This window comes from Hermetia illucens, chromosome 5, assembly GCF_905115235.1.
Source record: "Hermetia illucens chromosome 5, iHerIll2.2.curated.20191125, whole genome shotgun sequence".
Taxonomy (NCBI): Eukaryota; Metazoa; Arthropoda; class Insecta; order Diptera; family Stratiomyidae; genus Hermetia; species Hermetia illucens.
In genome coordinates, this window is record NC_051853.1 from 31,519,526 (window position 1) to 31,531,665 (window position 12,140).

The window sequence follows — 12,140 nt, forward strand, 5'->3', positions numbered from 1 at the left end:
ATTGTCTGGTGCCAGGTAATTAGCCTGTCAATTTAAATATCCCGAGTTTTTAATCAATGAAAGATTAGTCCTGGATTATTTCTAAATTAGACAGGATCTGTGTTTATTCAGTTTTCCTGCGGTAGTATACTTTCCATATACTTTCTGGGATGTTCAATGTCCGTGTTCCTCGTACCGTGTGTAGCATCTCGTAGTTATCTATGTGGTTGGTGGTTGTGGTTGCTGCTTACCATATGCTTGGCTACCCAGGGAAAACCATCAGGTCTGTGTACACGAAGCAACCACACCAAGCGCGGGAGTTTTACCAACAAGTCGTAACTGCCGAGACAATGAGGGAAATCTGATTTCCGACAGAATGGGCATATTGGAGCGATAGGTTGAGTATTTGGATGAACTTCTCAACAACCAGAACATCGGCGAGTTGGAGGTTCAGCCAACTGAAGACGACGGACAAATTCTGCACCACGAAGTATAGAAGAAACAGTCCGTGCAATTCATCGGCTTAAAAATCATAAGTCGCCAGGAGCCGAGGGAATTACAGCGGAACTGGTTAAATATGGAGGCGACCAATTACAGCAAGCGGTTCATCAACTTATACTCAAGGTGTGGAACAGCGAATCAATGTCTGACGACTAGAAACGAAGCATTATTCGCCCCATACATAAAACGGGAGGAAGCACACAGTGCAGCAATTATAGAGGTATCACGTTGCTGAGTACCATCTATAAAAAATTCTCCGCTATTTTGCTAGGTCGGCTAACCTTTATGCCCAGAACTTCATCGGCCCATACCAAAGAGGCTTCACTCCATGTAAAACAGCAACAGATCAGTTTTTCTTTTTGCTGCAAGCGATGGAAAAACTGTTGGAATATGGACAACAGTTGCCCCATATTTTCATCGATTTGAAGGCCTCTTATGATAGCATAGTCATTGTAAATCTGTATACGACCATGAGAGAATTCGGTATCCTGACGAAACTAATAAAACTGACTAGGCTGACCCTGGCTAATGTGCGAGGCCAGATAAAAGCAGCAGGATCACTCTCGAGACCATTCGGCATCAACAACGGTCTAAGACAAGGGGGCTGCCCTATCATGCGTCCTCTTTTACCTGGCCATGGAAAAAGTGATCCGTGATGCTGAGGTAAATGCGAGGGGTACGATCCTCTTTAAGTCTACCCGACTACTGGCCCATACTGATGATATCGACATCATTGGGTGACCGACCCGAGACGTACAAACTGATTTCATCCAGATCGAGCAGGTGGCGCGAGATCTTGGGCTGCAATCAATGAAGACAAGACAAAGTATATGGTGGCAACATCAGCACCGAAAACCAATCAACCAATAACATCAAACCATACTGGAAGAATACAGATAGGAGACTAGAACTTTGAGACTGTTGATAATTTCTCCTATTTAGGGTCGAAAATCACAACCGATAACAGCTACGATAATGAAATCCGCGCCCGGTTATTGGCAGCCAACTGTTCCGCTCGAAACGTCTCATCATAGGGTCAAAGCTTTTACTGTACAAGACAATGCTCTTGCCAGTCCTCATGTATTCCTCGGAGACTTGGCTTCTTAGCAAGAAGAATTGAGAACTCTTGGCTGAGTTCGAGAGAAGAATCCTCTAAAGAATTTTTAGCCTCCTACATGAGGATGAACGATTCCGTAGCCTATATAATGACGAAATCTATGAACTATACCATGACCGTCAATTTGTGGATAAAATCCGGCTCAATAGGTTGCGGTGGGCGGTCACACACTCCATATGGATGAGGATGATGAAGCCCGAAGAGTCTACATGGTAGAACAAGAAGACGAGGCCGACCCTGCCTGAGATGGGGCGATGGTGTAGGCCAGGATGCCAGACAGCTTTTAAAGATATCGAATTGGTGGACCATGGCGCAAAACCGGGATGTCTGGCGTTCCTTATTAAGGTAGGCCTAGACCGGATATCGGTTGTTACGTCGTTGATGATGATTCTTTAATGCAAATCGTTACCTTATCGGGGTCATCAATTTGCTCTCGGGTCCTCATTATTTGAAAAAGTAACAACAATGGTTTTATCTAAGCAAAAAAGGAATTTAACAAGTTTAACGAATTGTAGGTTAGGTCTTAACCGGATGGCTGCTTCAGTTCCACTGGTCTACACGTGCATCGTTGCCAAACATCTTGTGCCTCTAGTGGTGAACGCGGCAACCTCCGATCGTCATAGTACGTTTAGGGACGAAAATGGTGGCATCTGTGTACAAACGCGAAGGATTTAGTATATCACAGCATGCCGGAGATGCGGCCAAGTGGGTCATCAAGCGAAGACTTGCAAGGAAAGCGAGAGTTGTGTTGTGCGAACGCCATGATCCGCATTTTGAAAATTAACATGCACCGGGGTGCAACCGCTCAGCAGCTGCTGGCACAGTTCGCTGCGGAAGTAAATGCCGATCTAGTGCTGATTAGCGAGCAATAGCGAAACAAGGACCCGTCCTCATGGTATCTCGACTTATCGGGCACCGCTGCCATCTGGGTTCGGGACAACGTTCCACTTCGTGTTCTTGCCGAAGGCCGGGAGGACGGATTTGTGTGGATCCAGTGTTTAGGGATAAGGTTTTTTAGCGTTTACCTGACTCCGAATGAGACGATGCCGGACTTCCGGCACCGGCTTGATGCTCTGGAGGACGCCGTTTCGAGCACGGAGGGACGAATCCTGGTTGGTGGTGATTTTAATGCCAGGGCTCTTGAATGGGGCATGCCTCAGTCAGACTCCAGAGGGAAGCGGATTCTGGAAATGGCGGCGAGAACCGGGCTCGTAGTTTTAAACACCGGATCCACGCCAATATTTCGGCGCCCAGGTTGTGAAGGAAGCATTCCTGACATCACTTTTGCGTCGGAATCTCTGGCATCATGGGTGGACGGGTCGCGAGTCCTAGAAGACTTCTCGGTAAGTGATCATCAGTACATTGCGTTCGAAGTGTTTGACGCTACTTGCCGGCGAGCACCAACACGACGTTCCCACTGCGTGTGGAATGTCGCGATGGTGAACATCGGAAAGTTCGTCGAAGCTCTTGGAGCAGGTAGGGCAGCGCTGGGGGGAACTCCGGGGGGTGGTAGTGTCGCAGTTAATACCGTCATAAATTCAGTGATGAATCTGATAACGACAGCGTGTGAGGCTTCCATGCCCCGGAGAGGCCCCAGGCGCGACAAGCCTTCTCTGTACTGGTGGACGACAGAAATTGCCGACCTACGGAAGGAGTGTCATAAGCTCCGCGGTTTGGCACAACGTTTGCACGCCAACGAGGAGGCATGTGCCATAAAGGCACAATATAGATCAGCAAAAAGGAGACTCCGCAGCACTATAAATAAAAGCAAAGCTCGCGGCTGGCAGAATCTTGTCAATGAGGTGAAGGAGGATCCGTGGGGCTTGGCTATAAGCTTGTCACTCGGAAATCGGGGCTCTGCGGAAGCCCTGCATACTGAGCACCGACCAGATGGACCGCATTGTGCGGGCATTGTTCCCCAGACACCCTGTACGGGTTGATGTAAATAGCGCGGAAAGCGTCGTGGATTGCCCCCTTTTCACAATGAGAGAGCTCGAAGAAACGGTTCTCACTATGAAAAACAGGAAGGCGCCAGGTCCTGATGGCATCCCGGCGGAAGTTTACAAACTGGTGTTCCGCCAACGGCCAGAATTGCTGCTTGAAGTGTTCAACGCGTGCTTGAAGGAGGGCATTTTTCCTTGTCGCTGGAAAGTGGCCAGACTCGCGTTGATCAATAAGGGTAAAGGAGACCCGGAGCTCCCGTCATGGCCGGAAAAGTGCTCGAGAAGCTCATCAAGGGTAGGCTCGCTGAAGCGATCCGTGCTGCCGGGGACTTATCCGCAAGGCAGTTCGGGTTTAGAACAGGGAAATCTACAGTGAATGCTGTTATGGAGGTCGTAGATGCGTTTAATCGAGCCGGGGCACACAGCCGCCGATCTCGACGGATAGTGCTCCTCATAACGCTTGATATCAGAAATGCCTTCAATTTTGTAAGATGGACAGATATGGTAATCACACTAGAGAACTCCTTTCACGTGCCAAGCTATCTCTTGCGGATATTGAAGGATTATCTGAAAGAGCGCTCCATGCTCTATGAGACTCTAGAGGGCCAGAGGAGGATGGAAATCACGTCGGGAGTAGCACAGGGATCCATCCTAGGGCCGGACCTCTGGAACGCTTCCTACGATAGTCTGCTGAGACTCGATATGCCTGAAGAGTCGCGCCTGGTCGGTTATGCAGACGACGTTGCGGCACTTGTTGCCGGACGCACTGTTGAACAGGCGCAAAGCAGACTTGGCATGTTGATGCGATGGATGACTGCTCACGGTTTCAGACTTCCGCTGGAAAAAAACCTAAGTAGTCATCTTGACCAGAAGGATAATCCCGATCCTGCGTCCCATATCGATCGGTGAGTTGACTATAGAGTCAAAACCAACGATTAAATACCTTGGTTTAATGCTCGACTCGAAGATGGGCTTTTTCGAGCAAATCAAAGCAGCAGCGGACAGGGCTGCAGCTGGAGCTGCGGCCTTGAGCCGGCTAATGGCGAATGTCGGGGGCCCTACATCAACTAGGAGACGTCTTCTCATGGGAGCAATGCAGTCCGTTCTTCTCTATGGTGCGGAGGTATGGGCTGATGCCCTTGACAAGGAGGTGCATCGTAAACGCCTCGCTCAAGCGCAGAGGCGGGGAGCTTTGCGAGTGGCGTCTGCTTATCGCACCGTCTTCGAACCGGCTGTGATGGTAATTGCGGGAGTGATCCCCGTTGCCCTCCTTGCCAAGGAGCGCAAAGCTATCTATCGCCGTAAGTGTGAAAACTTAAGAGAAGTGATTGCCCGTGAAGAACGTCTACGCACCCTTAGCGAGTGGCAATTTTCTTGGCAAAATAAGCCAAGGGGCAAGTGGACTGCGCGATTCATCGACAAATTAGACCCATGGTTGAACAGAACGCACGGTGAGATTGATTACTTCCTTACCCAACTTTTAAGTGGGCATGGAGGTTTTCAGTCTTACCTGCACAGGATTGGGAAGGCGCGATCTCCTGATTGTATGCTCTGCAATGGAATGGCGGATGACGCTGAACACACCTTTTTCGCTTGCGAGAGGTGGGACGGCATCCGCCAGCAGCTTTATGCAGACGCAAGGGAGCTCTCTCCAGACAACATTGTCAGAGAGATGCTGAAGAGCGCTGGCAGCTGGAATCGTATTGCGCATTATGTTCAGGCTCTTCTTATTACGAAGAAGATTGAACTCGACCGGCGAAGGGATTGGACGGTAAGAGGTTTCCTGAATTAACAACAATTCCCTTCCTCCCCTCCCCTCCCGTTGGTGAAAGGAATTCCCTGACTTGTAGGCTCCCAAAGCCGGGAGAGCGGGAGGGCTAGCCCGAAGTAATGTGTCAAACGGTTCCAGGCTAGTTCTCTGATGACAAGGAGGTATTTAGTTAGTAGTCCGCCAGCGTGCTGTTGCGGGAGTCCAACACTCTGTGCGTAAACGCATTCACCTACCCTACTCCCAAAAAAAAAAGTATGCCATGGGAAAACATTCATATAGCATTTTTGGGATAATTATTGGGAGACTTAAAGTAGACTCTAATTAGTTCAAGAGTGGGTGAAAAGAGAAACCGGTTCTGAGTTGATAATAAATAAATTTACTATCAGCCGTCGTAGTTAATTGAAAAATATGTTTAAATACCCAAAAATAGATAAAGGTTGGAATAATAAAAACGAAATTGGTATGGAAATGAGTTTCGAAAAACTCATCATAATTGAATTTTTAGCTAAGTAGAAATCAAGCACATGTATTTTCCCCCGTTTACGTTCCTGTACGTCTTACTCTGTTCACGCTATTATTCGATATTTTCTCAGAAGTGAGGATCGTCATTTCCAGCGTTTATTGTAAATTAATAATGACTTAAACATGATTTACTTCAATAGTAAAAGGTAGATTGAATGATATGCAGAACTGCCGTTAGAGTAAGTAATAGTACGTTCTTCCTAGCAAAATTAGAAATGATAATGCATTGTGTTATCAGCTACAACATTTCGAGGAATAAAAAGTAAAATGTAGAGGGGACACTTATATTTCCTGGCAATATTTTGCTATTTTAATTTCAATTTATTTAAGTTTCATTTTTAAGTTAATTACATTTTTAACGACTCACGCACTCTTTATTGTTTGGTTTATTGCTTCATGGATATAGTATAAATATAAATGAATTATACTTTTGAATTTTTAGTTGTAATTCCATTTTTTACATGCCGGAATTCTCGACCATCGAAACTACTGAAAACTAGCCCCAAAAGGAATCATCATAACCAAAATAAATATGAAATAAATCAGAGTGACATAGTGTATAGTGTAAAGTTAAGTGGCTTAAGTCGAGTGGTCAGTTCCTCTTTATATTCAAAATGGTTCGAATAGGTATCCGGTGCCTAGTGGTTGCGTTGATCCTGTCCGCGTATGTTCGCAGTGAATGGAATTTTGGTGAAATTGACAATCTGGTCATAGCGTACAACGATAAGGATTTAAATGATTCGATTACTTACCAAAAAGTGAAAGAATCACTGTATGACAACCCAAGAAAATTTAATGATACATTGTGTGTCCTTCAGTTTCGAAGAATATTCGAAGGTGTATCCAAAAAGGAGAAATGGGCCGAGAAAGGTGAGTTTTGGAGAAATTTGGGGAAAAACTTTACACCTCCCCTTTGCGCCCCCTTAACTTCGACGTAGAATTCTGTAACTCACTATATGCATGAGCGGTCACAGATCCCACCTTTACACGAACTTTCGTGGGAATCGTTAAAAACGTCTCCGGGAAAAATTCGTATAATGACAGACTGACAGACGCGTTCTGAGACGCAACTTCGCATATGGAGTATACAAGGATATTGGCGTAACCACATCAACTATAAAACTCCCACAAAGGGTCAACCGTAAATAACCCGGACGAAGCCATATCCTCGAGTAGCTCGCTTGGAGCATGTTCTTTCAGAAGTCCCTCCCGGCTCTCATTGTACCAAATAACCTCTACTGAGACTACTACTTCGAAAGGGTTTTTTGCAAGCATGAGTTAAATTCCCCTCTTCGAGTAGTGTGGACAGCAAGTTGGCAAAAGTAGTGACATAATGAAATTCAGTCGCCCCCGCTGTCCGCTCCTAGAATTATGTTCCTTTCCTTTCTCGATAAGTTCACAGCTCACTTTTATTGTTTTGACCACGTGTTTTAAGAGGACTCACTCGTCGGCTATTTTGAAATAGTAGATTTCACCGCTTAGGAGTGCTAACGACAAAGTTGCTCCCCTTTCTTAAAGTGTGACCTACATACTGCCACTTTTGACACATATGGGAACGCGTGCTGAGTCGGAGTACCTGGATGGCATGTCGAGAGAGCAGAGAGCTAACAAGGCGGACAAACAAATGAGTGCCCTCAATGTCCTGCCTATTAATGCAAATAGGAAGGATCTTCGTTTTGTTGATATTCATTTTCAGTCCAACTCTTTCTTTTCTCCTCCAAATACACAGTCATTTGACTGAGGTCCATAACACAGTGAGAGAACGAGGCAATCTTATTAGCGTAGCTGTGGTGTTTGTAGAAAGTTCGTTGAAGCATTGTCTACCTCTTGAATCGATCCATATCCTTAAGGGAGGAGGATAGAGGATAGAGGATAGAGAAAGATCCACAGAAAGAAATTCTCTCAATTTAGCCGTAATAAATTTCGGCAAGTTTGTGGACACAGTATATGATCCCTTAAATGCAACTCTGCAGGAAATCCATAGTTGGTGGTTCTCTAATGACCTTACATTGAACGCTAGGAAGGTTGGACTAGTTATGTTTACTAGGAACGTTTAATGGGGCAGTTACGCGCTAAGGGCTGAAAATCCAGTTGGTAGATACAGTCAAGTATTTAGAAACTCGACTTCAAGCTAATGCGGAAGCACCATATCTGGATCGTACCACTCAAATCAGTAATAAATAGCAACAACATATCAAGTTAATTGGTGTGAAGTAGCCTTCAGTTGCTGCTGAAATGTGTGTGCCAGGGCAATCGAACATTGCAGGTGACGAAGAATGTGTCAGACTGGCTTGCTAATGGTCTGGTTTAACAATGGTTGCACCAGGTCTAGCATTTACCATTCGGCCATCCACTGTGATGGGTGAAATTGCAATGATTCAGCAGCAATGGAGAAAATTGGATTCCTACGTTTCAGAAAACAACTGGGGCCACCAGAGCGACACATTTATTGTCCTTTAAAAAGTAGCACATGAAAAATTTGAGAAGGGCCTTTAACGGGATACTGCCCCTTAAGCTACCGTATGGGAAAAATTGGGGTGGTGTTCTCGATTATATGTACCCAATGCGAGGAAGAGAAGGAGACGGTTCTGCACTTCATATTCGGTGGCCCGGTTTCCATCGATTAACTAACAACAGGAGAGCCCCGTCTAGCCAGCCTGGAGGACTGCTCATTATTTGTTATGAGGGTGACTTTGAGTGTATCACTTAGACTATTCCACGCAACTCTGCACCAGCTTGGACGATGACGCCAGTGAATATAAGACCTTGATGAATACTTAATTGTCCTTCAGAATGACCATTTTAAGCTTGGGATTGGAGACCCAGCTATAGGTAGGTCTCTTGTATCACGAATACCGCCTCCCAGAAGCCGCTGTCATATCTTAGAAGCCCGTCAGACTTGGCGATACAGTGCTTATCCAAAAATTCTTCCACTCTTTTCATTATCATTGTTAACTCTGTAAAGAATATGACGTCGTAACACATCGCCAATCTTCAACTCTGCCCAAAATTATAAAACTTTTTTTGAAGTTCAGCTGGTGCGTTGTCTGTAGGGAGTACCTGGAGTTGCTGTGATAATTTGTCTATGATGTCCAGGTACTTTGTCTACTGTCGCAGGGCTTCATTGCTTCCAGAGTCTGATAGCACCGCACAATACAGAATACTTAATATAAAGTTCCAGAGAGATGAGGTGTAGGAGTGCATTAAGAGCATTTGCGGAACATAACTGCAGAGTCCAAGTAGCATCTGAGAGCGTCGTTCTTTGGATTCTTATTGTATTTTCTACTCAGCGCCATCACCACACAATAGAATCTATATGTTAGGGCGAGACAAATCAATCAAAGAACCATCCTCAGCTAGAGAACGCATTTTCTAATGAAGGTTTTCTTGCAGGCGTGGACGGCGGGTGGAATTCGGAAATTATCCCCTTCGTAGTAAATAGCATCAGTCTGTTTTTGATGGATTTTTGTCGAGGTCGCATCATTTCATTGATAACGGAGGGTAACATCCTTGAAACCAATATCCTCAAGTCGTCGTATATGCCACTCCTTCACTCCGTTCATGTCTACCATCCGTAGAATTTCATGTGTCAATATCAACTAGAGTACCAGAGATATAGCGCCACCCGGGGGCGCCCTTTCGATCACAGCTGTGGTCCAGTGGAACCTCCTCGATCAGACTGGATAATCCTGGTTCTTTCCATAGATACTGCCCATTGATAAGACACCCTTCCAGAGACTCCTCGATGGCTTCGGTACTTACTTTGTTTAACCCTCCCTCTACATCTAGAAAGGCAGCTAAGATATTTTGTTTTCATGATCGTTCTTATGTGAATATTCAAAATGTAGCCTAGAGTTTCGAAGGCGTAAGAAGTTCAGTAGATGTTTGAGTGAAATCCAGCTCCGATAAATCAAGTTAAGGAAAAACCCTTTTTTGTTCTTTCTGGAGCATAAGTGGCAATATGCAGTCTGGGGTGCATTCTGAGAGATTCTGACTGACAATGATCCTCCTTAGCATGGAAGTGCATCTGCACTGCTATGAACAGAAAGTTCCGTTTAGGAGACCTTCGGCTTTTAAAGGAAGGATGAGTTCTTATGTTCCTTGGCTAGAATCTTCCTGATTTTCATAGGATTGCTGATCCTTTCGATGTTTTGACAATACTCCAGTCAGGACCGCTATCTGGTGGTCCTTATGACGAACCTCTACCTCTTCAAGCAGTCTGTGTATGGCTGGCAGTACATATGCCCGTGACAAATATTGAAGACCCTGTTGGTCAGCTTCCCAAGATTGGAGAGCTTTTCGTTCCATCACGATGGCAATGACTTATTGCCATCTTTTGCGTGCATGAAACTCTTAAAATAATCGATAACTTCAAATGTCTTTTCTAGAGCCTCGACCTTTGACTCTAGTTTATGTTAGCATTGGTAGCACTAGGTGGTTTTCTTCTGCTACCCGACCAAATTGGATTTGAGTCAATCCTCTCGGGATCTTTGATAGAGCGGAAAACCGAAGTGAGCTTCTATTTGACTTTATTACATCAATCAGTTGGCTTTCCTTGATGAGATGGTATAGTTAGGGGTTACAATTTGGCCGATATCGACGAATTTTTCATTTTTACAAAGTGCAGTTGAAATCTCCATGACACCTGGATTGACAAAGGATTGAAAAGGATGCTTTGCGGGTTCTCGGGTAGATTAAAGGTTGGATGAAAAGGTTTTGATTGGATGATGAATAATAAAAAGTTGGGATAGATTGGGCCATAGCTTGACTGACCACACTTTTAAAACGTTGTTCTAGAATGTGGAGGATCCAGTGATTTACATGCAGGAACTGGTTAGCTAGGGTGTTCCCTTTTTTTCGGTGAGGTATGTTTGGGATCGAATTATGGTTTGTTGGATTGTTTTGCGCAGATGATGGCACATTTTCCTGATTTCTGTGTTTATATGTTTATGTCCAGCTCAATATCAGGGAAGCGTTGCGGAGGGGGTTGGTATAAAGGATTAACATTTTTTTGCAGATTGACCTATTGATTGGTATTGTCAACGATATCATTGGGGAGAGAAATCAGGTTATAGTTGTTGAGAGAATGGGCTGTGGTAAGTTCGCTCTTCGCTTTCTAAATTGTCTCAGTGCATTGACGAACTATTCTATTTATGGTCTACTGAAGCAAAGTCATTGTATATACTTGCATAGTTGTATGTACTTACGAAGGTATAAGGATATAAGCCAATTTCTAGGGTAGAACCTCTAGGTTGTTTCATACCAATATCCTCTCGGTGTTGCTAAATGGGAGTAGCACATGGAAAGTGACCGTAACTTAAGAGCTCCGGGCCTTCATTAACATCTATTTCCACCATATCATCGGAGCACCGACACAATCTCAAATGAAGAACTCCGTTGCCACACGCGCCAGGATAGGTTACATATTAAGTTAGGGCGTCTTAGAAACATGTGGCGCAGAATAGTTAAAGAGGAGTGCGAACTTCTCGGGAAGACCTGAAGAGAGTTGAAACACATGTCAGCGAATTGTAAGCGATGGAGGCACGGGGGTGCGCTATAGCCAATTTATGGGACTTATTGAAAAGAATCAGTTCTTTTCAGAAATACATTACAAAGGACTACCCAAGCCTTCTCTCTAGAAGAATAGAAACTTTTACTAGCGAAAACATAAGATATGGATTTGTGTACAACACATACACAATAAATAAAACAAAATTTCATTCATTTTTTTAATATTTTCAGTTATGGACTCCTGGGGACGAGTACCACCTTCAGGATTATATTGGGGACGTACGATTGACCTTGGACATTTCGATGAGTGCATTAGCACAGCCCATGATTTTGGGGAGGAAAACGAAATATTCGTGGGACAGTATTGTATTGCGTCCTACCCTCTCCATGTACTATTGCATGACAATTTAGACAATCAAGAAACTATTAAGCTAAGAAATGCACATCCCACCGTTTTTTCAAGGGGCGTTTGCGTTCCTGATGCATGCAGTCTCGACATGTTGGATAGTATCTTCAAGCAGTTTATTTATAACAGGACGAAAATTCAAGTCAATGAAACCATGTTCAACGCAAAAGAATGTACCATAAACGAGGTTGAACGTTTTAACGGATACGACATTTTTGCACTGTAAGTAGGCGGCATTCACTATTTTTGTGCTTAATTTTTAACCTATATGAATTCCAGAATCGTATTCTCCCTAGTTGGATTGCTTGTAGTTCTCAGCACATTTTATGACATAATGACAGGATATCTAAACAGTAAGAACATATCGTTCGTAATTAAGAGAAGACAACC

General features: G+C 44.5%; 1 protein-coding gene across 3 annotated transcripts in view; it reads left to right on the top strand.

Annotated features, from left to right (window-relative positions):
* Nucleotides 1–6,276: 6,276 nt before the first annotated feature.
* LOC119656765 (nose resistant to fluoxetine protein 6-like) overlaps nucleotides 6,277–12,140 on the top strand; it is a 63,608-nt gene continuing 57,744 nt past the window's right edge. For all 3 annotated transcript variants that reach the window (XM_038063346.1, XM_038063344.1, XM_038063343.1), the window contains exons 1-3: nucleotides 6,277–6,703; nucleotides 11,576–11,972; nucleotides 12,030–12,103. In XM_038063346.1, the coding sequence (XP_037919274.1) occupies nucleotides 6,448–6,703; nucleotides 11,576–11,972; nucleotides 12,030–12,103 (727 nt within the window). In that variant the 5' untranslated portion in view covers nucleotides 6,277–6,447. The remainder of the gene's footprint in view (nucleotides 6,704–11,575; nucleotides 11,973–12,029; nucleotides 12,104–12,140) is intronic.